Below are 27,223 nucleotides of genomic sequence, written 5' to 3' on the forward strand. Positions count from 1 at the left end.
CACTCGAGAACAAATCAAGGACATCAAACACATTTAAATTAAACAAAACGGAAAAGATTACATAAAGTCGTTTTATGATTTAAAAAAAAACATTTTTATTGATAATAATAATTTAAAAACTTTTAACAAAAAGTGAAATATATTGGCACAAAACGGATAAAACGTTATTTCACGTATTACAAGGGAGATTACGGAGTTTCTATATAGTATTTTCGTTATTTTGACAAATCTATTACAGAATTATTATTCTTCGCGTGACCTAATAACAATAAAATAATTTATCCCGATTGAATTATTAAGGTTACGTCGTTATTTTTATATTTCGAGGTTGCGGTTACCAGTAAATTGCAACTTTGTATTGGCGCCCTTATAAGACCCTGGGTCGTTCGCGTTAAGGAGTTTATGTTAACGAATCTTATAATATTACGTTAAAACCTACGTAAATATAAAACATCTTGTTACGGAGCCCAATAACGTAAATTTAACTTTGGAAAATTTTATCATTAATAACAGGGGGTTTTTTTTTATAGAAGTTTGAACAAACTTAAATTTGTACCTAAGGAGGGGGCTCAAACTGGAACAGGGGGAACGAATTTAGGGTTCAAAGGCACTTTCTTATATTTTGTTTTTTTCTCCTAAATGTCAACTAACTTTGATACTCGGGGTGAACGTGGCGACGCGAAGCTGAGCGTATGGATTGAGAACTATGGGCACACCACGAGAGATTTCAACATACGAATAATTACTTTTATTACATTTTATTATTAATATTTCAAAATTAAGTTAGTTGAAGGGGATGAGTATTTAGGATTGGGGGCCCCCTATTTTGGAAACAAATCTCACAACTTATTCTGTTAAACTAATTTAAGTGATAATTAGTCAACAGATTTCCAACTTTCTATTGACGGGTTCAATTTATTTAAAACAATCTATTTTATATCAGAAGTTCATAATATATAACTTACGAGAGAAGTAAGCATCTAGGATATTAAATTGAAACGTGTACCTTTGTAGGCTGGACTCGTATTCCATTGGGCGCGACTTTCCCGTCAAACCGCGGATGTATACACCGCATTACGGCTTATCATTTAATAAGCGATGTAAAATGTAAAGGTTTACACTGCTTAGGGATATGTACTTATTTATAAATTATATTTTCTCAATGGGAGCCTGTGAAGTTACAAGTTACAAACAAATAACGTTAGCGGGATGGACACTTCTCTCCTAAGAAAAATATTATATACTTCTGACTATATCTTCAAATTTAAAATCCCAAAGGCTAATTTTTATTACGACTTGTTATATTAAGTTAATAATTAAAATTAAAAACCGATTTTAAACTTTCTGAAGATGGTTTAATGTAATTATATTTCGGACAAATTAAAATCGAAATCGTATTTATAAAAATCTAAATGCCAAGGGCGAATTATTTATCGAGTTGTAAATGAGATAAATTTGAGCCGTAAATTCATAGTTCCAAATTGTTAAGAATCCACTTTGAACGTTTTTCAAAGGAACTTGAAGAAAACAGAATTTTCCAAGAATAGAATAGAACCGAGAATGTGAAGAGTCCACTGCTGCAACGACGTACCCGAATTGCGCACCCTTTTAATATTCACTGATTCTAAGTTGAGAAAGGAGAAACAAGCAATTTAGTCCCTAAAATATACTTATTGACCGATACAAATTTGACGAGGGAGAAGATCCATTCGAGGACGATTTTTATATATCCGAAGTCTTACCAGATGGCGCCAGCTGTCTTGAAACGTAGAAATGTTAAAACTATCTAAATACCATGAAAAATATTAATTGTTTCGCATTTCTTTTTAAATGCTGAATTTTGGAATATAAAACATAACTTAAAAATTGGTTAGAACATGGACAGTAAATTAAGAGGACAGGTTTTTGATAGCCTTCCACAGTGCATTTGATTTCTCCCCGCGTATCAATCAGCTCGAGAGACTCCGAGGGAGTCTTGCAAGGTCGTTTGTACCACGTGATCTTAAAATTTCAATATGGCAATCTAACGCGGTTGATATTGTTACGTAATTTTTTGCGCTTTATATTTTAGTAATTTTTAATTTTGGTTTTTTAATTCAATAAAAACTATCAACTGATATTTAGTATATCATATTTAATCTATAAAAACGTGAAAAAATACTTTTTGGCGTAAAAATGTACTTCGTGTTTATTTTTTCTCTTTTTTCGAACAGTATCGTCCACTCTTAGCGATACTTGTTTTTTCAAATAACCTTGGACGACTCCCTTAGTGTGATTGGTTTACGGGGGCTAAAAACCTAGGCTTTTTACCGATCCTCTAAAATCTACTATCCATGGTTAGAAGTTAATTTTGATTATAAATTATAATTTATTTATTAACGAAAGGTTTAAATTAGCGCCATCTAGTATAATTAAAAGCATTAAAAGATAACCTCAATGGGATTCGCTATAAGTGTTTTTTTGTGTGATAAATTAGTGTATATGTATATCCTCACCGCCAAATGTTGCAATTAGTGCCATCTAGTATAAATAAAAACATTAACATCGTACCTCAAATGGCTTCGCTCTAAATATTTTTTTTGCTATTGTAATCAGGAATCCATACTTCTACTTGGAATGCTTATCCTGGTGTATCGCGTATGGTAAGATCACTCTGACGGCTTTGGCCCCGCCTACGAGAGAAAAAACCCCTCTGCGCGCGCCCCTCTCACGTTGTTGTTAAGTTAATATAGTGACGTCAAAAAACAGTCAGCCACATCGAGACGAAAATCTGCCGCGATAAGCATTCCAAGTAGAGATATGGATTCCTGTTGTAATAAATGAGTATATATTTCTTTCCTTCGTACTGAAGTTGCAATTGGAGCCATCTAGTATATCTAAAACCATTAAAATCGAACTTCTAAGAGCTTCACTCTAAAGCCACGCAGTGGCGTCACCGGGATTTCAAAACTGGGGGCGCTTAAGCCATAAGCACTGGTCAGGGCGTCCTAGTGAGAGATATGGGGGAGGGGGGGGGGAGCTCCTAAAAAGGTTTGTAAAGTTGAAACAATGAGGCCGCCTAGGTAAAATTAAATTTTTTATGCCCATTTTTAAGTTCGAAGAAACTTTTCGACAAGTGAATTGGAAAAATTTAGGAGGCGCTTTTCGGAAATTTTAGGTGGCGCTTCAGAAATTTTACAGGTGGCTCAAGCGCCGCCTAAAACACCCTAGCGACGCCACTGAAGCCACGGTCACACTAGATCTTTAGTTAGTCAGTTTGAATGCCAGTTTTGACCAATGAAATTGAGATAAACTTTTAATTAAAGCTTGGATTCAAGTGACAGTGTGAACGTGGCGTAATGTTCTTTTCCCCATTTGCGAATCGGTCTATTCGGGTGTTACCTTTGACGCTGCGAAATTGGTAGAACGCCTCGAAACCCGTTCCGTCGAATCGATCATTGGACTTGAAAGTAACACGGAAATAGTCGCCGTCCGAAGACAGTTTATCCGGTTTCTTGATACCACAATGACGCGGAAGTTTCCGATCCACCGACCGGAAGTTGGAGAACTCCACGTAGTCGCTCGCCGTCTCGGTCGTGCAACTGAGAACAAAGATTTAAGTACAATCAAGGCCTGTTCACACGAGCCGATATTTTTGTAAAACATTTTTGGCAAACGCTCTTAAAGGGAATATAACCTCTGGTATTTCTGTCGCCCTCCGAGGGTTCCAATATTGTCCGCTGCCTCCCATGGCTTTTCACACCTGCGGCGCTTATAATCGCTGATTGTGAAGGGAATAAAGGAAATTGATGGGGTCTTCCATAAAGAACGCGTTGGAGGTTCTATTCCCTTTAAAGAACGACCGGTTTTTAGCTTAAAATATTTAAATTTCATAATTTTCTTAATAAACCATGAATCATGAATGTATTCATTTCAATCATGAACATCCAACTGCATAAGGTAGTCTGGCCTCAGTCGCTAGGATGGGAGGGGCTTAGTTATTATGACTAGCTTATTAGCGTGAAATTTAGTTTCTAAAATTTTAATACACATCTTTTTGATTGAACGAAAATACTATTATTAATATTATCAAATAATTTTGTAAAAGTACAGATATTTTTCTAGGAATCACAAGTCATTTTCTTCACGAAACCCCTTAAAGGCCTAGGATTTCTTCTGCCTGTTTTCCTTTAAGTTTACTTCCCGCCACGCAAATATCCTGGTGGTAGGCCAACGTGTTCCGCGGTTGGCCTAACACCAGGATATTTGCGTGGCGGGAAGATAACTTCAAGGAAAATAGGTAGAAGAAAACCTAGGCCTTTAAACGTTTTGTGGATCGAGTCGACGATAAAAGTTTGTCTCCTGATTGGCTCAACTGATTACGTAAAACGTAGAAAGGCCCCATATGGTAGAAAGGTAATGATATAGTTGGATATTTATGGTATTAATTAAACTAAATGATAATATTAATAATAAATATCTTTATTAATACATATTTTGTATTAGAAGAAGAATTTTTTTAAATTACGAGTCATTAGGAAGATTTTTACTCCAACTATGCAGAAGATGGCGCTACACAACATTTAATAGGCGCGCGACGCACGCTCGGTGTCACGTGTTAATTGAAATGCGCGTTCCGTTATACATGGACCAAGAATCTAAGGGGACTCACTATTCAGGCTTTAAAAAGCACGCGTGAATACTGGGAATAGGGAAATCACGGCTAATTTTAGTTCAATGTGGACAAACTTGGCGTCGCTGAAGTCGATTTCCGGTGAAGTTTCGAAGTGAAGCTGGAGCATTCACGTTTAATTTTGGCAAAATGGCGCCGTTGTTGTCGGTTAAATGATTAAGCTTAGTAAATTTTAGACCTTTTATTTTTGAATTTGCTTCTTTAAAAGTTTAAGTAACGGTAATGAACCATTGTGTTAAGTAAAATTAACTCATTTCTGAACTTAAAAAATTTAATGAACTAAGCCTAGCCTAACTTGCTCGCACATACTGTTGCCCTAGGAGCAACAAACACAAAGAGAACGCAGCTAGCCTTTAAACACGCTAACTCAGTGTTGTGTACAAATTTCATTGGACGAACCTTTAGCTAGGAATTTATATCGAGCAAAAATCGAAAGCAGACCAAGAATTATAATGGAGATCGAGTCTTCATTCTAATTCTTGGTCTGCTTACATATAGTTATTTTGAAACTCGGCCGCTAGGGGCGAAACTTCTACCTACGCTCTGAATGAGTCCTTATAAATCAAAAATGAACCAAGTTGAATTTGAATTCGCTCTTACTTTGTTGTTAAAAGTTTTAAACGACAAATTTATAATTTCCATAATGGTTGTAAAAACAAATTCACAATATTTCATTAGGGGACCGTGTTGTCCCCTAGTAGAAATTTTAGGAGGGGACATTGTACCCTTGTCACCCTGACTGCATAGATTTTAAAAAGTACTCTCGCATTCTTTGTATCGAAAGCTTTTCCGCGTTAAATTTTTCCTGACATTCTTACAGACACACTATTGCCATCTATGTTTATGTTTTGTGATTACAAGAATACGAACTTTCGTTACGAAGTATGCGAGACAGACTTGAAAATAATAGTATTTTTGACGGGGGTCCTTGGGACCCTTGATCCCTCTCATGTCTATTTCATGAGGGTCACTGACTCGCGGGGAAGTGAAATGGGGTACTGAAAATTAAATAAATATATGCAGAAACGACAGGAAAAGCGTAAAATTTTATAAAACGTTTTTCATTTAAATTGAGGGTCCTGGTGACATTCGACCCCTCTTTGAATGATTTGTTTCGAGTCCCAGCATTTATATATTTTTCCCCAAATTGCAAGTCTGGTGCAAGAGGCTAATGCTACTGCTCCTGGTGCTCCATATTCTTATCAAGATCTTTTTATGGAGAGGTCAGCACAAACGTAGTCTGCGTCTGGTGGGGAGGGGGTCTCGTCGCTCCATCAAACGACCGCTAGTGGAACTAATAATCTTTTTAAGAGATTGAATCTTAACATTTCTTATATGATATAATATTTATTTTATTATTAGGATATTATTAGACATAACTAAAATAAGTCAAAATAATTATATTGGTACCATAAAATAATTATATTGGCACCATAAAATAATTATATTGGTACCATAAAATAATTATATTGGTACCATAAAATAATTATATTGGTACCATAAAATAATTATATTGGTACCATAAAATAATTATATTGGCACCATAAAATAATTATATTGGCACCATAAAATAATTATATTGGCACCATAAAATAATTATATTGGTACCATAAAATAATTATATTGGTACCATAAAATAATTATATTAGTACCATAAAATAATTTGTGATATATAATTTCTTATTCGTAGTTTAGGGCACCAGTATAGATGGCGCCAACCAGCACAGTGAGATATTTTACCGACCTGAAACTGACGATCAAGTTGAGCAAAAGACCGGAATCGAGTTAGCCTTTCCATAAAAAGATCTTGGTTTTTAGGCATTCTTAGCGCCCCTTTAAGTACATCCAAGAACATATTTATACCAAGAACTAATTTATGTATAAGAACGATCTACTGTAGCTTTGAAGCCTGCTGCACTCATGTACGTTGTAGTTCCACCCCTTTTTTTAATTTTAAGTACAGACCGCCATCTGCCGAGCCACTGTGGAACTATTATACAAGATTTAACATGGAGGGATCCGTAGATCCTTAATTCCGTTAACTCCAGCTTTATCGTTTCTTTTTATAAAAGGTGATATATTTAATGTTGAGTTAATTCTTAATAGTGAAATTCCAAACAGTTTCGCGATAATAATAACAACTCGGTGTCATTTTCACTTCCCTATGGAAATCAGAATATCGTGGGTTCGTGACCGGCTCCCGACCGAACAGTTTTTACTATAGAGTTTTATTAATTTATATTTTATAAAACAAATTTAACATTTATTAAAAATTATATATTTTAGAGAATTATAATAATGAATTATTTAGAAGAGTTAAATTTCAGTTTTGTAAAATTTAATTTTAAAAACTCTATAGTGAAAACCGTTCCGTTCGGAATCGGGCGCGAACTCACGATCTTCAGATTTACAGAAGCGCGTGCTCAGAAAAGAATGCCTGTGTGGAAGGCGGCCATAATTCCTCAGTAGATGGCGATGTCAAAAGTCCAAATACGAAACTCCGCCCATAAAATAAAAACAAGCAGTACTTGAAGCCGAGAAAATATGGCTTCTAGATCGTTCTTATACATAAATTAGTTCTTGTTTATACTTAATGATAACAAAGATAATTTAAACTTCGTACCCTAGATTCGAAATCACTCTCTCGCGCGTTGCCGATAGCGTTTACCCACTTCCCGCCGGAACTCAGAAAAAATTCGCTCCAATGGTGGCGCACTACTGCCATCTAGGGATATAAACTAATTTTTTTTTGGAAGTTGCGGGGCGTAATTTGACGCGTTTTGCGTTCAACTCGAAGTTTTAAAACATGGTGGCCCACAATTATAGCACTAAAAAAGTTTCAAATCGAAAGAAAAAACCTAGACTTACTAAAGGTGAGTAATATAATCTTACAAGCGATTCAAGCATAATTTGACTAAACTTAATAGTTCATTCAATTTCATTTACCATTTTAATAGGGTTCGTGTTTAACATCCGATGGAGCCGATTTTTCTGAGGTCACGTGCCGGAAGAGGGTAAACGCTTCGTAACAAAACCGTGAATGGGAAAGCTCTCAGTATTCGAATCTAGGGTACGAAGTTTAAATTATCTTTGATGATAATAACTATGTTGAGACTATCCGAGGGTATGATGGTCTATTTTTTCATGAGGGTGGAGCAAAACGTTAATGCGCTTTAGAAGTTTTAACAACAACGTCGTCCGAGAAGAAACATTCTTTAAAATCGGCTAAGCGCGCTTTCAGTTCGCCGGCTAACGTTTGAAATCGTATTTTAACAAATTGTACACCTTTCGCTAACGCAGGGTACACGAAGAATTAAAAACGTCGTTTGAACAAAACTAAAACGGCGTTATGTATGGGTATGATTGTTTTTTTTTTGTTTCTTCGTGTGCTCGAGTGTCTCTCATTGTATACTCGTACGTATTTCGCTGAATTCGTCTTAATTTTACAAAGCCTAGGTGTATTTTTATCAAGTATGCTGCTAGCTAGAAAAACAGCACTGCCAGTGCCGTATTTCCGCCTAGGCCAACCTAGGCCGTGACCTAGGGGCCCATCCATGGAAGGGGCCCTCCAGTGACCGTAATTACTGTATTCGAAGGCATAAATCTAGAATATCAATCGTAATTTATATTGGAGAAATTCCTAGGTAGAAGATTTTGTTTTAAAATTACCAAAATTTCTGCCTGGCAGTTTACGGACGCAGCCTTAAATCGCAATGTTGCATAATTATCGCGTATTTAGTCGACGATTGTTAAGAGCTTTTATTTAGTAATATAACCGTAGAGCTCAGACTTCTACGCTGAATCATGGAAATTCAGGCACAGCCTAGTTCCAGGGATAAGAGAAAATGCAGCGCGTGAAAAGGGGGCCCAGGATCTCTAAGTCTGGCCCTGAGCACTGCCCACACAAGGAGAACGCAACCCATCAAAAGTCGTGCATTTTCTCGCGTACGGTTTTCATTGGTTAGACGCTCTAGCGCCTGCTGCCGTCGGAAGGGAAAAATTCCGAAATTGTCTTTCACCCTTTCCCGTAAAACACTCACCGTAAAGGTTCGTCAAATGAAATTTGTACACAACACTGCAATAGCGTGTTTAAAGGCTAGCTGCGTTCTCCTTGTGTTTGTTGCTCCTAGCTGCTAGATAAATAATAAGTTGTCATAACTCTGTCTCCATTTGTTGAGTTGGAAAATTAGAATTATTAGTATTTTTACTTAAAAACTATAACTATAAATATATTATGACGTGTCACGTAAGGTCGACAGAAATACGGCGTCGTCTTGAAGTTGTGAAATATTCCACTCCGAAGTACAAACGGGAAAAGTAAAAGGTCTAAAATGTTCATCATATGACCCGTGGCGCCATCCACTATTTTTGAAAAAAATTCTTTTTGCCGGAAAACGCGTCTTATTTGAACGAACCATTGAGAGATAGACGGCGCCACGGGTAGAATGATAAAGTGTTCTCGTCATTTGGGAGCAGACGGCAATATTCTTATTTTTAAAAACTTGTTTCGCGTAATACTGAAATCCGACGTTATGATTGGACCTCTAGATTAATATTCCCAACTCAATGGCTTAGCCTCTCTAGTCTCCTTAAGTAGAGACACGGCCAACTTTGACACTCGCGCAATAGCTGCCAACCAATTCGCCGAAATTCCATGAACAAGGATTTTCCCGCTATAAACCACGCTATATCGGCGTTCAGCGCCACGCTCGTTTTTATATTGGCTTCAGTGCAAAAACTATTCTAAAAATTATTTTCCGCTAGGGGCGCTCAACGCCGAGAGATATTTTAGTTTGTAGGTTAACATAGAAACTTCAACGAATGGGTTAGCCGCTATTGCGCGAATGTCGAAGTTGGCCGTGGTAGGGAAATATAGGTTAACCTGAAAGAATATTAAAAAAGAAAGTGTAGTTTTTACGGGGAAACTCCCTCGACGTCGAAATAGGCGAACGTGATGTGAAGCCTTTGGTCAGGGCGCGCGAAGAAGAAGTAATGGCACTCGGTGTCCCTGGGGTAATAGCCTGGCCAGTTTGGAGACGTGAAAGTCCCGTTGGTACGAACGGAACTGTTGTACTGGAAACCGCACACTATAGACCAACAAACATTCCACTTTAGTAGTGATATCCATATCCCCCAATTAATGAATTTTTTCATACCTTCCGCCGAATCCTGAATGCCAGACTGAATTCCAAAATCTACGGCGGAAATTTGGGAGGAAAGAATAAACAATAAGCGCTTCAATAAAATAACGCTCTCTTTTTTTTTCCCATAGTCTACACTACACGCATACGCGCGAGTCACTGAATAAAATAGTGTTTATGTTAGCCTACTGCTATCTTGTGCACAATTTTAATTGGTTAGACTCTAACCAATGAAAATTGTGCACAAGAAAATTCATGACTTATGACGGGTTGCGTTCTCCTTGTCTGGGGTGCTGTGTTTGTTGCTCCTAACTGCCAACAAGTTTAACAGAAGCTAATTGTGATTGGCGCTAGTTACGTTAAAAACTAAACGTATCAGGTGTTCACGGATGATTTTTTAATTTATTTTCTACTCCCTTTAAAGGTTATATGGAATATAACAGAGTGCGTTTGAGGTTATATTTCTTTTAAAAATTATTTCGATAGAAGTCTAGCAATGGACGGATTTTGAAATGACGTTTTAGCGCGCGACAATACAGGTACATGTCTTGGGCACACAGCCTTCTTTGCGTGCTTTTTTGGCCATAACATGTAGAGGTATTTTCACGCGCAAAATGAATTTTAAAAGCCGTCAATATAGTTCTTAAATGAAAGACCCTCTCTTTTTACATATCTCCATACTTGGCGAAAAGGGGATCTCTGAATTAAATACTTTCGGTTGGTTGGTTACCATCATAGATATAAGAAATTTATATAAAGGTCTAGATAAAGTTCGGGGTGTCTAAGCCTAACATAAAATACGGAATTGACACCTAGCAGACACCGAGGAAGGCACGTGACCAAGAGCGCGAGTTGAGAGCTCTCTTAGCATTTTAGTACTAAGTGCTTGATCTGTTGGTGACTTTTAATATAATTTTTAAGCAGGAGACAATGGCTCTAGCGACGATAGCACGAGCTTTCTTATCGATAGATAGCGCCTTATAAGGATAGCCTGCAGAAATTACGCGTTTCTGCTAGCTGTCACCTCCGTATTAACTCCCTTTGAAATATTTTATCTAGACCTTTATATACGTTTCCTCAGGGGCGTATTAACCATTAGGCAAAGTAGGCACGTGCCTAGGGCGCCATTTTTCTAGGGGCGCCAAAACTCTGATAAAGCCCCACTGTCCATGTACTTGGCTTGCCCCCGAGGGGCAGATCACATTGTTACAGGGTGTCCTAATAATCATGATTAAAAATTTAATCATTTTAATCTTTTTACAGCCAAAGCTACAGATTTAATTTTAATTTAATCTAATCATGATTTAATCATACGAGGGTGTCCTAATAATCATTGGAGTGAGCTGCCCCTCGCTTGCCCCTAATCAAAATAACGCCGAAAAGGTTTGGGGAAACTAAAATATATTTATTTATTTATTATAAACCGATACGCCCCTCCTTAGCTGACCTTTGCCAAGGGGCGCCAAATTTTTCTGTGCCTAAAGGCGCCGAAAGGGTTAATCCGCCCCTGCGTTTCCTATATCTATGGTTACCATATTCAAGTCAAACCAAGTCAACTAGGTTTGTCATTCACTTTATAAACGCAATTTTAATTTTTCAAATTGCACAAACGGCGCGATGGCGAGTGTCGACGCCAAAAATCTCGGTTAGGCTTAAGACAATTTTTTCTATTTGACGCAAAAATTATCCGTTAAGCCTAACACGAGTTTTTCCCGTCGACGCTCCGGAAGGGTGACGGTGGCGCCATATATTATCAATTTATCGTACTATAGCTACAAGGATAAAAGCAAGGAGTATTTTATTTTACCAGTGACGAATCTGTATACCGCCTGAAAACCTCGGACGTTGGCCGAAGACTGAACTCCTTTGAACTCCACCACCATAGACTGACCATTGGACATCATGGGGGGAGGCAAACGGGTACCACAGAAATTGTCTATCCTCTCTTTCTGACCGTTGATAGTCACAAAGACTGTCAAAACGTCGATTCCGTCGCAACTAGACCAAACAACAGAATTGTCTTACTTCAGAAGTATTCCTCTAGGTGTATGTACCATCCGCGGGTTCCAGCCGGGGTGATATCTCAGTCAGCCTGTTTGGGGCATTAGCAGTTCACCCGGGGCTCCGAGGATCGAAAAGGGGCTTAGAGAATTTTAAAGGGCCAGATAATCGTTTGGAAAAATGAGTAAAATTTAAGGTTGCTCCTCCCCTTCCATCACGTAATTCAACAATAACTTATCTACCCGCTTCCCAAAACTCGTGATTATGTTACCGCACACTCAAATTTTCGGTTTTGTTGGTAAAACCAAAAGCGACGTAAGACCCAAAAGTGTGTCAGTCCTACTTTTGCGCCTTTTGAAATATTTACCGAGATCTAGTCTCACCATCGATATGGACTAATTTGTCTTGGGGCTGTTTTCTCAAGGATTCTACATATAGAATCCTTGGTTTTCTCTCCATTTTAGTCGCGCATAGAGATACGTTCTAAAACGCCACACTTGATGGCACGGAAGCATACCGCACCACTGCTCAACTGTGGGTGGCAGCAAGATGAGCCTGGTTCGATAGCAGATTGTGGCACTGGGTGAAAACCCCTCCTTAGAGGGATTTTCCACAGACAAATTAGGTTTATCCTTTCCATAAAAACTTGCTGAGGTTAACGGTAATAGCATAAGCCTACCATAAGGTCCCCATAAGCAGGGCCGCTTTATCCATAAGGCAGATTAGGCAAAGTGCCTAGGGCCTACGAAACTTTTAGGAGACATTAGGGCCTACGATTCCATATAATAGGGCCTACGAAGGTCCGAAAAGTTGTTAAATGAGATATTTTTACCTAAGGCCTACGGAAAGGTTAAAACAGCCCTGCCCATAAGCAAAGTTCTAGACCAAATTTTTACGTTATTAAGAGGCAGGTATTTAAAATCTGCACCCCCTAGTGGCTACATCCTAAACTATGCATTTCTGAAATAAATTTCGCGAAATGCATTATGAATGCACAAACCGTACGCGAACGTTTTTAAACACGTAATAGTTGATTTTATAAAATAAAAAGTGGTCTTGCCCAACTTGTTAAAATGTTGCTCTTACGTCACAAGACACAGCTTTATTAGTATATTTTGCGCACGAGCGATTTGCACGCGCGCTAAAAAAACCTATATTCCTGGCGACTGTAGCGCGCGCTCGTAGCCTTGTGAAAGTAAGAGACTGTGACGTAAGAGCAACATTTAAACAAGAAGGCCACGTTACATTATAAAAAGAACTATTAGAATCACGGGGGATAAATCTCCGCCGCGAGCCCTTAGCACCGTAGCCAAGGCTTATTCACCATTTTATCGCTTTAAAACTTAAAATTAACACAAGATGATTAATCAGAACCTAAAACTGGCTATTAGAAATAAGAGTGGTGTTTTTCAAATGTGAGATTTAGAGGCGGTTTGTGTGGAATTTATCAACCCGAGCGTGGCTGCTCTACCAAGTAGAAATTTTGAAAAAGAAGATGTCGCTACTGCCCTATCGTCGTACGTTCATTTTCTTCTCGCATGGTCAATGCCGTAAACATGGGGCTCTATGCTATACCTTATGATAGGCTTATGGTAATAGTAAGTGTAGGGAGCTGTTGGCCCACGTGGTTCGAAGGGCTTGAAAATTAACCCGGCAACCGCGGTAATTGGTTTCCTTGGGTATTAGCTTAGCTGATTATTATATTTTTATTTCCAGGCGTAATTCTTTTAGAACTGAAGAATAGGGGAATAGCACTTTCAAATTCCCTAACTTTTTGGCGCCATTTTCCAATTCCCTAACTTTTTGGGACCATTTTCCAATTCCCTGACTTTTCGGGGTCATTTTCAAACTCCCTGACTTTTTAGGGCCATTTTAAAATTCCCTAACTTTTTGGCGCCATTTTCCAATTCCCTGACATTTTGGGGCCATTTTCCAATTCCCTGACATTTTGGGGCCATTTTCCAATTCCCTGACTTTTCGGGGTCATTTTCAAACTCCCTGACTTTTTAGGGCCATTTTAAAATTCCCTAACTTTTTGGCGCCATTTTCCAATTCCCTGACTTTTCGGGGTCATTTTCAAACTCCCTGACTTTTTAGGGCCATTTTCCAATTCCCTAACTTTTGGGCGCCATTTTCCAATTCCCTAACTTTTTGGCGCCATTTTCCAATTCCCTAACTTTTTGGCGCCATTTTCCAATTCCCTGACTTTTTAGGGCCATTTTAAAATTCCCTGAATTCTTGGAACCATTTTAAAATTCCCTAACTTTTCCAGGTCATGTACGAATCCTGTTCTATGGCGTCATAGTGGCAAGTCTCTATTTGGGAAAAGAGCCATAAGAATCAGGCTCCTCTTGATGGGAAGAGACAGTGCTATCCAATCCGGCAGCTCACTAAGAGATTACCAGCGAATGAAACCACTCACTCTTTTCCCGTGTAATCTTCGGGTTTGTGCAGATCAAAATCGTTGAAAATGATTTGTACCCTCTCTTTGCCTCTGCCCGAAAAATGATAGCTACAGTGGATTTTCGCCGGGTATGGACCGGAGTAGTTTGGGCTCGCAATCGTTCCGTTCTTGCTGACGTCGCTGGTTGTCCATTGGTCGCACGGCGTCAACGCGCCCGAAAGACCTACGAACGACATTTTCACGTCACGCCGAAATACCAAAACGAAAGTTCGTATCCTACCTGAAGGCGGAATAGTAGACATCGACATGCCGTACTCGTCTTGATCTAGAAAATGGATAAATCTTATCAATCGTTGAGCTAGGTTCGACAAATGACCCCCCAACAAGGGGTACGTTCCGTAACTCTCAACAGGTTCTTACTAAACGCTTTTTCGCGTTTCCGGTTTGACGTCACGCAGCTCATCGAAGTCATCGACTGACGGAGTCGGTTTTTACGATGAGTGACGTATTATAACGATGGTTTTGGAATGGACTGACCTAGGCCTAACTTTATTTTACTATATAGCGCTCATAGGTGCTTAAATATAACATATTCAAGGAAATCGCCAAGAAGGAATATATCTGAGAGCCAGGACCTGCAAGTTACTGCTTGTTGAAATAATGGAAAATTATCTTCTGTAAATAGAACGTCGTGTTTTTGCTAAGCCTTAATATTAAAAAAAAAGCTATCTGGTCAAAAGGAAACACTTGTTGCATACCGTCATAGACAGTATATATCCTGTCTATGATACCGTAGAGGTGAAACGTTTCCATTATTTCAACAAGCATTATATAAACAGTAACTTTCAGGTCCTGGTTCTCGGAAAAATTACTTCTTGGCGATTTTTATTGAAGCGTCTATTACGCAAAATCATTATTAGAAAGTTCATTAATTTGTTAAAGTAAATATTTTTTTTCGTATCCGAAAGTATAGCAGACGGTACTACGATAAGAAACCGAACTTTCAATCAAATCACACCGTAAATCATCGATTTATTTTCTTAGAAACCGGATTAATTCCGGTGACTGTTACTGAACGCAGCCAAGGAGAGCGCATTAAAGCACTATTCCAAGACAAATTTCATTGGCCGTCTTTATCTGCAGAGTTTTTAAGGCGGGGAAGACAGCGTGAGAATGGGGGCTGAAAAAAAGTGGTTGACACCTTGTGATCAATCCATAGTTTATTCCTCTAGTTCTCTCTGTGACGACATCACGCCCGAAAAAGACACCCTTTATTGTCAGCCTCCTTTCTCCTGTTGGCAACACATTTGAGCCTTAATTATTTTGTTTTACAGTACGACTCCTTATCTTTACTCCATACCGACGATAACGACTTTAGCTAATGAAAAATATCTCGGAATACTTGTGGGTTGCGCTTACTTGGTGTGGGGGGTTGTGTTTGTTGCTACTAAATATCACGAATTCCACGTCTTAGAAGGAAACTTACAATAAACACCCGAGGTGTTTATTGCCGATTTGGTTCAAAGTCGGCCGTAAGGTAGACCTATATGAGATAAGAAATTTCCCAAAAGGAGACGTTGCACTACCCATTCGATTTGCCATGGCAACCGAAAATGTTTTTGACCACTTAAAACAAAAATAAGATTTTTTCCTTATTTTACTCAAACATTGTTTAAATTTTACCTTAAAAATGTTCCTATTTACCGAGGGGCAGGTCACTTCCTTGATTAACGACGCACCCCTCGAAAGATTAAATCCGATTTAATCGTGATTACTTTGATTTAATTCAATTTAATCACGATTATGTTGATAAAATCACGTTTAATCAATAATTATAATGTTCGAATCTGATTTAATCATGATTAAATGATTGAATCTGATTTAATCATGATTAAATGATTGAATCTGATTTAATCATGATTAAATGATTGAATCTGATTTAATCATGATTAAATGATTGAATCTGATTACAATTATTAAATCCTGATTGAAACGTTTAAATCGTGATTAGTATCATTAAATCGCGATTAGAAATTAGAACGAGAATCAGAATGATTATATTGGTGATTGGAATGATTAGAACGAGCTGATCAGAATAACTTAATATGTGATTCGAATTATTATTTCGTATTTACCGCGCTCGATAAAATCTCGATTCGACGATTTTATTGATTAAATCGTGATTAAAATGATTAAATACATTTAAAATTTTTAAATCTGATTAAAATGATTAAATAAATTTAAAATTTTTAAATATTATTAAAATGATTAAATCCTGATTAAAAAGATTAGGTCATGATTAGAATAATAAAATCTCGTTTAAATCGTGATCAGAGTGATTAAATCGTGATTAGATTTTCTAATCTTAATTATATTTTTTAATCTTGATTATCCTGATTTAATCACGATTACCCTGATTTAATCATTTTACTATGATTAAGACGCAAACAAAATGGAGGTGACCTACCCCTCGCAATTTACCTAAATGTGGTCAAAATTACTCATTTAGTGATTTTAATTTTTTTTTTAAATTTTCGTAAGTGAAACCGAACCGAGAAAGTTACGTGCGTTTTTAAATGGAGATTTTTTTGTTTTAAGTGGTCAAAAATATTTTCGGTTGCCATGGCAAATCGAATGGGTAGTGCAACGCCTCCTTTTGGAAAATTTCATCTCTCATATAGGTCTACATTACGCCCGACTTTGAACAAAATCGGCAATAAACACCTCGGGTACTCTCCGTGTTAGAATACTAACCAGAATGTATGAATGTTAATCCGGGAATGAAATTTTCTTTCTCGAAAATGAAGGAAGCCTTGAACCCCTGTCCCGGGAAATGGCTTCTGCTCACAAATTCAATGTAGAGGTCCGGCCCAGTGGACACTTGCTCCACGAAGGTGTTCGTGTTACACAAATGACCAATGACCGGACTGGCCGTATCCTTGCCATCGTGAATTACAATCACGTCGGGGCTATTCAAACAACTGAAAGAGGTAGACAAGTTCATTTTTTTTCCAAGGTCAAGATGGAAAAAATTTGACCTTGACCCGTGGATTAATTAAATAGCTTCGCTAAAGGATGTATCTGCTAATTCCCATTCCATCGGCATCAGATGTCAAGAAATTTATCTGTTTGTAGCCATGGTGATGTTGTGTTGGATCCAGAAAACAACCTATCCCACTAGGTGGAATTTTCAGGTGGAGGGACACCTTATAGCGAAGCTGGTAGTTTAATTTTTTTAAACTACTGGAACCGAATATAGATTACCAGAGAAGCGCTGCTTGTAGCGCCACCGTGTCCGACATTGGAAAGATTTCCACTCAAAAATTGGACACGCGCTCAATTGAATGAAGAAAGTAAGTTAGGCTTCATATATTTCGTTTATTCTTAACCTTTTGACGCAAGCACTTTGTATTTGGGTGGAAAAGTTACGGAATTATCTCGGTAGGAACGCTGGCGGCCGATGCAATTTGAAGAATGGTGTTTTTTGCTTATAATTCGGGTCCAGTAGCTTAATCGTCTAAGTTTAAATAAGCCATGCTTGACCTAACCTAATATCTCCTCTTTGTAGTTGCACTTGTTCGAAGACAACTTTAACTCGTTCGTTCGCTTTACCGGCGAACTGATAACTGCAGCGAACCTGGTTTCACCAAAAAAAGTACTTAGTATTTGACACTTCTTCGTAAAGGAATGTAGGCTAACCTGTTGAGGATAAGTACTGGGATACTGTGGCGAATAGAAACGGCCACGATTCAAACTAACGTTTCCACTGATAAATTGAAAGTTACAAAGCGTTCCGTGACTCAAATCTCCGTTCGTTTGAAACTGATCTATACGGTCATTTGGGTCAATTTACATATATTATTAACATCTAAATTCAGGTTGCTAAGAATATGGGACTGTGGAGATTCTAAGCCGTTCAGCAATAGCGTCCTATTCCAAATTTTCGACAGTCTTTCAGCCAAACGCCTTCTATGTTTACGTTTTGCGATTAAAAAGCCGATAAACTTTCACCTCAAAATACGCGAGGGTGGTAACAGAGGCTAATGCTATTGCCTCATATCCTTAGGTACCTGAATCATTTCTTGATACTGTTTGTATCATGGAGAAAAGGTGGCGCTGTTAAACAATATTAACGCGTCACCGGCCAAAGATCTCAAAAGAAGGGGTTAATAAAAACCCAGATCTTTTTTTTATTTTAGAACGCGAAAATGCTATTGGAGAATTACTTTATTTGACGTCATTACGAGCGGTGTCGACCCCCTTTTCCGTCATCCCCTGGCATAGTAGGTGGTTTCTTTTCGCTTGATCCCGGATTTCGGAGTAAGGTAAGAAGAGTAAAGCTATGACGTCATTTTACTCCGATTCTGTGGTGGCGAATAGTTTTAGTCGGAGTAAAAACGTTTTTCCAAAATGGTTTGCCTGATTCCTTTTTAGCGGATAAATTCGGGCTAGCAGACGACAAAATCCGATTTACTCCTTTCCAGAAGGAGTAAAAAGAGTAGCCCTAATACTCCGGAACCAGCAAATAGTTTCTGGGGCGGAGTAATTTTCATCCCCGGTACAGGCGAATAAAACGTTTTAGGGTAAAAAGAGTACACTTTTAGTCTGAGAACAGGCGAAGAGAAACCACCTAGTAGAGACGCTATAAAATTGTTCTACAGAACGACTCCTTAGATTTTCTCGGTGTCCGTATTATCCGCATTACCGTGGCTGAGAAAACGGTAAGTTCCACGAAAGCCAGTGTTGTTACCCCTCTGCCAGTCGGAATGAAACTCGAAAATGAGATGATTTTTAGAAGAATAATGAATTTGGTCGATATCGGCCACTTTCCCGCAAATAACCGTGTTGAAAGAGGATTGCTCGTTCACGGAGGGTTCATCCAAATGCAGAAACAGTCGGACGAAATCGCCGAAGATACAGCTGGTACGAGAGAAGGTGGTTATATATCTTGGAAGTTACATACGCAAATAAAAAAACCAGTGGTAATCTTACTCGATGGGAGATCTTTGTACGTCAAATTCATCGAAAGTAAGTTCGATAATTTCATTCTGATTGGCCACGAACGTGTAGAGTAAGCAATCTAAATTATCGTGATAAGGCGTGGGCCAATTCGGGGATGTGAACACCCCAAACTCTTTGCCGAATGAATCGTCGAAGATTACGCACTCGCAACCTTATAATTTACAACGTAATTATGCTAAATTATGCCAAGAAATCAACTAATATTTTAATTACCAGCGTTGACTGCGACAGTTCTCCTAAACGCCAATAATAAAATGAAGCAAAATTGTAAACACTCGTCTCGGTAACGGACATACATCTAAAGGGTTTCCGGGGATTTCGCGTCTACCGAAAGATTTATATCACAAGGCTTAGCTTCTAATTGTAATTTTTACTATCTTTGAAGGAATTATTAAGTTTTTAAAACAACTAGAACACAATCCGTTATACTAAAACGTCTAAAAAAGGAGAATGTAAAATGCCTACAGTTGTTTTTATTTTATTTTGATCTAAAAGACGAGTATTAAGCGGCGAAGCTAACCTACAGGAGGCAGCCAATCCGCCATTACTCCATCGATTTTCTGAAAATTCACAACTTCGATGTTTTTTATTTTAAAGACTGAGGCACGGCATATATTTCGCACATATTCGAACAGGAGAAAAACGAAAACAGCGTTTTAATTTTAAGAAGTTTGGAAATAATAAATTCAAATTCGAACCGCCAACGTGATCTAATTAAGTAGGCCAAAATGTCTACTGGGAAGCAATCCTGACGAGTGTTCAGGTAGAAGTATTGAACTTTTCGCACTTTTGAAAAGGTTGTCTACCGAAGCGTCTTAACGGAACAAATAAAAATAAATTGAGCCTAGTTCGATCTAATGTCAGTGAACTAAAGAACAAAGAAAAAAAAATTAATAAATCAAACAATAAATTTCCGGGATTGTTTTTTAAACAAAACCGCTTGTTTCGCAAAATACTTAATATTACTTTTGGATACCATTTTTTTTCGCGGGGGGAGAATTCAGCCGATATTATGAAGGTTCGTGTAAACATCGCATTGCAACTTTACAAGAAAAATAACATTCAAAAGAGTATATCTAAAAAATATATTTTTTTAATGAGGATTATACACAGGGAAACAAACCAATATTACTTTTTCATTTATAATTAGAAAATACCTATACACAATCATTTGAGGATATTTTCTTCATAGCTATATCAAATCGTTGGGTCTTTAAAGACTCGTTTTTTTAAGTCAAGAATTAAATATTAATTTTCTATACGATCAACGTATGTTAAACTCTTATTAACAGTTTAATTTGGAAATCTTTGGTACAAAATGAATTTATTTTCAGAAATTTTAATTTTCGCCGCATACAAATTATTTTTTTTTTAAATCGAAATTTAATTCGGTTAATCGGTAAATATCCCTTAAAGGTTATTTCAATATTCTCTTATCGGTAAATTGGTAGACAAATAAAGATTTTCCTTAATTTCTTAACCAACGGATTTTATTAATGAAATGTCAAATGATAAACAAATTCTCGGAAAAATTCGGTTAACCGATAAGGTATTCGATAATTCACCCAACCCGGAAAATTTATTTCTTAACAAGTACGAAACTTCTGAAAAAATTCTTTATCACCAAAGACTTTAATTGCACAAACTGTGTATAATAGGTTATGACAAACAATTGCACACTGAAAACGTCGGTTGGGCGGCCTACGAACTACCACTGACCCTGCCACTTCCATCACTTTGGCAATTTTGTTTCAAGGTCAATGTTTCTTATCAGCGTCATTTGGTTTTATGGCGAGTTTGGTAATTACCTTAACCTGTTATCAACCGCTCAATTTTACTACCACTAATGAAAATGAAATCCCTCAGAATTAAAATGACAATGTAAAATCAATAAAAACTCCTTTTTAAGAAAATCAAAATTCTATTATAATAAAAACACCTGATTACAAACAAATAACTATTATATAATTTTATAGAAAACATTGCTTAATTTAACTTTATATATATACTAGGGCATTGGGGACTATAACCAATTATCCCTTTCGCAAATAATTTAGCAGGATTATTTCCTTACTTTCATTGCACCAACAATGCCCCTCATTTTGCTTCGTAAATTCACTGGATAATATATAAACTAATAAATAATGTAGGAATGGATAAATACTAATAAATGTAAATAGGAATTTCTCTAAAAAAACCAAAGTTCTTTCGCCCCATTTCGATTTCAACATTGAGCAAAACTGTAAATCGTACCCCGATTAATAAAAACTCAACAAATTCCCTCATATTTCCCCGTAGAGTTATTTTTCCTTCGATACTTTAGGAAGGAATTTGAAAACAACAAATGCCAAAATAAAAGCTTTGCCAATCTACAAATCTTACTCTTTAGCAAATATTCACCTTAAATTTTTTTGTGGTATGTCAAAGCCATAAAATGTTCAAAAGTCTTTGAATTATTGATATTTTCAAAACTGCGTAATATTCGAAGGTGATGTTTTAATTTATTTGTATATTATTTGAATGTGGAAAGGCATTTTGTGATCAATGCAATGTATTTTAAGTTTAATTGGCTGTTTATTATTTAATTGTTCGTTAAATGCATGTTGAAAAAATGCGCGTCTATAATCTCACTTATCATGGTTGCTGTCATAAGTTCATGATCAAGAAGAGAAGAAGATACCCCAATTTCTATAAAATAACCTACTTGGTGACTATTTTCATGATATTATTATCACAAAAAACTTGCAAGCTATTTCCTTTGTGCCTGAATTCCTTTGACGTTACAAGTTTTCTCTAAAAGCTGTTAGGGCACTCTAAAAGTTATTTTTTAAGGTCTGAAATAGTGGAAAAAGCGTAATAAACGGGTTATAACTTGGATATTCTTGATCATGAGCTATTGCGGTTACCAATATTAGCAGAATATTCCCTATTCAAACGAGCTTTTAAATACTGATAACGCAAATATATTTATATATATCATAATTTTAAAATCGCACGATTATAGCATATCACATTACAAATGGAAACACGCATTGAAAATGCATTCCAAATTGAATTTCCATTTTGTAGAACCCTGCATTTGATTTTTGTCCAAACCACTTTTTACTAAACAAAAATGATTTCCTAGTTTAGCTTCTGCCAGCACAGACTCAAACTGAGAAAAGATAGCCCAATGTACCAAATCCTATCTTGAAATTAATATTTTCATTTGTGTGTAGTCATCACGCAAGAAGTTTTGAGAATCCTGCAAGAAGTTTTGAGGATCCTGCAAGAAGTTTTGAGAATCCTGCAAGAAGTTTTGAGAATCCTGCAAGAAAGGACTCTTCGGCAATGTTCTTTTTGATACTGGCAAAAGCTGAGATATTATAAGAAGATGCGCATAACAGAGATCAGGCAACTAGAGAACCATTAGTCGACGAGACTCGTTCAACAGAGTGGTGGTTCATCTATTTAAATTATCTTCATTGTTGAACAACATTTATGCAACACAGTAATGTAAGAATATGGTAAGAGGAAAGTTTTCAAATGCAGGAAATTTTTATCACTACTTTTAAGGACCCATTCAAAAATTGCGTAACAAAAAATCTATTTAATCGATATTCCCTCATAACAAAGACTCATGCACCACTTAATTAATAATTAATACCTCCCTTTAATTTTTAACACATTATTTAAAAATAGTAATATTAATATTTAAATTATATACACTACACATAAAAAATTAATAGTTTATCCCTGAAGTATAGGAAAGGGGAAATTATTTCAATTATTAAACGCTCTCATATGATTAAACTATTGTAATAATAATAATCAGCTAGGCTAATACCCAAGTCACCACCTCAGGCCTAAGTCATCAAGCGACTTTTAAAGCCATTAATTCAGGTGGCCAGGTTACACTGCGTAGGAGGGTGGTGGCAAGCCCTTCATGCCACGCGAGCCAACAGCTCCCTACACTAACTATTACCATTAACCTCAACAAGTTTTTATGGAAGGGGAAACCGAAGAGCTCAGCATAAAACTCCTTAAACCAGTGGGGAGAGAACTTGCAAACTCAACGCAGGAGTAGTTCCGAGTTTTCACCTAGTGCCACAAACTGGGATCAAACCAGGCTGCTCTTGGTGCGAGGCGAAAGTGCTAACCACTCCGCCACCCCACTTATAATATAATTAAATTTAATTAAAATCAAATCGATAGCGTTCGCTGTATAAAGATTAAAAAGTTTAATAATGAAAATTAAGAAAACATTAGGGGAAAATCTAGAAAATTTAAAATATTTTTTAAAATTGTGACTTTTCTTAAAAATAAAATTTCTTTAAAAGCGGATTTCTATAGAGCCCTCCCCCGCCTCCCTGTAACATATAAGCAAAGCTCATTGGTCAACCACAATACAGAACAAATATTATAAGCATACCTTCTTTGAATGAACTGAACAGCTTCCGTTTCCATTCATCTCCAGGCCCGGTACCTTGTTGTATTTCCTACGATGCATTTCGTCAATTGATACCAAATACCACGTTCCTGGAAATAAGTCATTGTGACTGCCTTGTGGTTGATAAGGAGCTGTAATAGCGTTTTAAAATAATTGAAATAAAAAGATATTTCCCAAATGTTATTAATTACAATGAATACAAACCTAGATGATGAGTTTCTTCCCTCAATTTGAGGATTTCCGTGAATTTTTGCGGAGATATTTTAGATCTAGATTCCAATCTCGTCACCAAATCAGCCACAGACTTTTTAATTTTTTGTAAGTTAAATTTTCCAGTAGAGTGTTCGATAATTCTTAGGGAAAATAGTGTAGCAGCGCTACCTGAGCCATACGAAAATAAACCGATTCGACGACCTGATAAATCACTATCAAGTTCGCTAATTTTGAGAATAAAATGAAAAATGTCAGTTTTCTTAACATAAAATTGATGTTGAATAATTTCTATACCTAGCTATGTAAGATGCCAAACAGGTGTAAAGCGAGGCGGTGTAGGTATTCCCCACATTTGTGGCTACAGTGAGGCTCGGTTTTGTTTTCTTCAAGAAAATATTGTTGCTGGCAGACATTAACTGTTTCTCTAGATCCCTATCGTAATATGTTCCTTCCAGCGTTACTTCCCTGTTTATAAAAAAATAAATAAAAAAATTATGTTACCCACTCTTTGATTAGATAAATATAGTATTAAAATTTTAAACCATAACTATTATAATGATACATCAATTTCCTCGTTGTCAAAACTACACCTACACCATTACGTTCAGATACGCTAGGTGTAAACACTAAGCAACTGAAAAAACATTGCGAAATTATCTGGATGCATATGAGGAAAATAAAAGGAGTTTTCTAGTTTAGAAGGACAATGGAAACTATAACATAAAAAAGGGAAGTCAGGGAAAAAACTATTAAATTATTTCATTTTTCATAGCTAACAATGGCGAAGACAAGGGGAGGGTTTCCATATCCTAATCCTCCCTTGAATGTACCTTTGGCTGTACTAAAATTTCTCCCCCTTCTCGACCCCTCACAGGTATTTGGCATAGTTTGAAGGATTTCTGGTTACGCCACTGATAACTAATATGTAGAAGCAGGTAACAACAATTTAATTATTTATTTTTACTTAAAACAGATTTTATTATATTTAGAACGAAATTCCACAGGATAAACAATAAATAACCTTCAAATTACCGCCCAGCTATTTTGACTATTCAATTACGTTCAAAAGTGTAATTTAAATTTAATAAATTAAATTCAAACTTTGCTATTATGTTTTATCGAATTAACATAGTGTAAGTAAGACAAAGAGTGCGCACCTGTAATTTTGCAATCCTTTGTATTTAATTTCCATATTGGGTTTGGGATCACTAAGCAAATCAGAGAGTAAGAGGCGGGCGAGAGATTTCTGGACCAGTTTGCAATAAGGCGTATGAAAGAGAATGGCGTCAAAATCCTCCAATGAAATATTTTCTACAAAATTTACTTATTATTACCACTCAAACCCACAAGTCAAAACGAAGAGCATCATACCTTTTCCAAAAACAGCGGAAGCTTTTCTCCTATACCCTTCGTAGCATTTATCTAAGGCTCTGAAATAACAGGAAACAGACAATTTTCCATCTACGGTTGGGTATTCTGAACTTAAATTGGGTTTATAGAAATCGTACACGTGTGTCATGTAACTGGCACGTACTCCTACATATAATAAAATTATTATGTAAAATAAATTCACGTAAAAATAAATGTACAAATTTGATAAATACCTCTATCAAACACTAGGGGCGCATTAGGTCCAATCAGCATTGCTACAGCACCACATCCACCAGTTGGTCGAGCATTTCCAGAGGCGTAAATTGCAATATCCGCAGCAACAACAAGGGCGTAACGGCCTAAAATATTTCGCATTGTTTTTAAATTTTAAGCATTTAGTGGTTAAGTCTTTTAGATGACCATAATAACAATTACTCACCATCCCAAGAGCTGGACTCGATCCAAGAAACTGCATTCAGAAGGGCTGCTGTGCCTCCGTAACACGCGTTGGTTGTGTCAATACCTTCAACATCAGAGTTACCACATTCATCAAACAGTTGCATCAGAACAGTTTTCACGCTTTTGGACTTGTCAATAATGGTTTCAGTTCCCACTTCGAGCCTACCAATGTCTTTGTACCCAATTTTGGTATTTTGAACCAATTTTTGTACAACAGTTAAACACAGTGAATGAATGTCTTCGGCGTCGGTACAGAAACCCATCCCTAACTGTCCCAAACCAATAGTGTACTTCCCTTCGGAAACACCATCAAACTTTTCGAGCTCACTTTGATCAAGGTAATAAGATGGAAAATACACTTCAAGGGCCAAAATACCAACATCGTCTGGCCAATGACTATTACTACCACCCGAAGCACGAGATGTAGGCATGGCTTTTCAAATGCCACCAATTCTTCACTCGATTTACCTGATATTAATATTGAGTTCAATTAATTCAATAAAACAAAAAAATTATTAACATTAAAATTAAATTACTTACTAGGGACAAATTTTCCCCGTAATCTCAGTTGGATCAAGAACAAAATAAAGCCTTCAAAACAAATCTTTCAAATCGGAGATTGGTAAGTTGGTTTACACCCTAAAGGGAAGAAAAAAGAGAACTCTGAGAAGAGTCCACGCGGCTTTTTCTTTAAGATGCGTACCAAGAAGTCAAGGACCGACCGGTTCCACGATAAATATTTCGGTTCGAATGTGAACTCGGAAGTGAAAATCACGTCACCCCGTACGACGCCACCCGCAGCGATAACAAGCGGAGTTTCAAGATTGCCCTTTGATGAATACCGCTATGTCGATTGCGGAGCAGAATTTCCCTTTAAAAAAACGGTGCAGCTGCCCTATAAAAGGAAAAATAATGAATATAGCACCATCTGCCTTCTAAAAGGAAAATCCCATAGTGAAATGATTATATTAATTAATGACAATCGGTAAACCACATTATACTAATGGGAGTTTCAGAAAATATTTCGTAACAAAGCCAACTTAAAACCTAGGATATACAGCTACGATTACAACGCTACAAGCGGCGGATATATTCAAAAGATAGACCGCGAAAAACATTATTATTAGAATTATATGATATAGGCCTACCAAAAGTGGATAGATAAAAACACTTTTGGATATACACAGAGATAAATTACCCCCTTTTTTATTTTATAATAATACCCTTAACGTTAATAAAAAAAGTAGTTAAGAGCTCGAGGTAATAATAGTTATAATCACTTTTCAATGAAGGTTTCAACTCTAATGGGTTATTGTTTCCGTTAACTTATAATCTTAAAAAGGTGATAAGATTTTCGGTAAATGGAAGACTAATTATAGATAGTAGAGAAGTTCCTTCTACACCGAATTCAAGGATGCCACTTTTAGAGCATCATCTCCTATTAACATGAATTAATTAAATTTAATTTAAAGCAAGTCTCAGCTCTTTCAGAAACTAATTAAAAGATACTA

At 36.9% G+C, this 27,223-nt stretch overlaps 2 protein-coding genes across 2 annotated transcripts; both read right to left on the reverse strand.

The window, feature by feature from the left end:
* Positions 1-150: 150 nt before the first annotated feature.
* LOC149942723 (suppressor of lurcher protein 1-like) lies at positions 151-19,785 on the reverse strand. The gene is made up of 13 exons (XM_090177142.1): positions 19,454-19,785; positions 19,211-19,391; positions 18,924-19,138; positions 17,918-18,045; positions 17,767-17,855; positions 16,973-17,199; positions 14,499-14,543; positions 14,237-14,441; positions 11,621-11,811; positions 9,829-9,867; positions 9,591-9,759; positions 3,382-3,581; positions 151-1,624 (listed from the first exon to the last, which is right to left on the reverse strand). The coding sequence occupies exons 1-13, from the start codon at positions 19,536-19,538 to the stop codon at positions 1,509-1,511; spliced, it is 1,890 nt and encodes a 629-aa protein (XP_090033268.1). The 5' UTR covers positions 19,539-19,785; the 3' UTR covers positions 151-1,508.
* Positions 19,786-20,317: 532 nt separating this feature from the next.
* Hmgs (hydroxymethylglutaryl-CoA synthase) lies at positions 20,318-26,535 on the reverse strand. Its single transcript, XM_090179797.1, has 10 exons — positions 26,416-26,535; positions 26,253-26,351; positions 25,693-26,180; positions 25,487-25,612; positions 25,254-25,418; positions 25,040-25,193; positions 24,177-24,347; positions 23,874-24,106; positions 23,652-23,800; positions 20,318-22,686 (listed from the first exon to the last, which is right to left on the reverse strand). The coding sequence occupies exons 3-10, from the start codon at positions 26,141-26,143 to the stop codon at positions 22,630-22,632; spliced, it is 1,506 nt and encodes a 501-aa protein (XP_090035923.1). The 5' UTR covers positions 26,144-26,180; positions 26,253-26,351; positions 26,416-26,535; the 3' UTR covers positions 20,318-22,629.
* Positions 26,536-27,223: the final 688 nt, after the last annotated feature.

This window comes from Leiobunum rupestre, chromosome 6, assembly GCF_980474605.1.
Source record: "Leiobunum rupestre chromosome 6, qqLeiRupe1.1.hap1, whole genome shotgun sequence".
NCBI lineage: Eukaryota > Metazoa > Arthropoda > Arachnida > Opiliones > Sclerosomatidae > Leiobunum > Leiobunum rupestre.

What these genes read in the sequence shown, in the direction of transcription:
- LOC149942723 (XM_090177142.1), bottom strand. Translation starts at nt 19,538, where the DNA reads ATGTATGTCCGTTACCGAGACGAGTGTTTACAATTTTGCTTCATTTTA. An exon ending in ATTAACATTCATACATTCTG is followed by an intron (nt 14,544 to 16,972) that starts GTTAGTATTCTA and finishes TCCATTTTCTAG; the next exon opens with ATCAAGACGAGTACGGCATG. An exon ending in GTCTACTATTCCGCCTTCAG is followed by an intron (nt 14,442 to 14,498) that starts GTAGGATACGAA and finishes TGTCGTTCGTAG; the next exon opens with GTCTTTCGGGCGCGTTGACG.
- Hmgs (XM_090179797.1), bottom strand. Translation starts at nt 26,143, where the DNA reads ATGCCTACATCTCGTGCTTCGGGTGGTAGTAATAGTCATTGGCCAGAC. An exon ending in TTCCGCTGTTTTTGGAAAAG is followed by an intron (nt 25,194 to 25,253) that starts GTATGATGCTCT and finishes TAAATTTTGTAG; the next exon opens with AAAATATTTCATTGGAGGAT. An exon ending in GGAAGAAACTCATCATCTAG is followed by an intron (nt 23,801 to 23,873) that starts GTTTGTATTCAT and finishes ACGCTATTACAG; the next exon opens with CTCCTTATCAACCACAAGGC.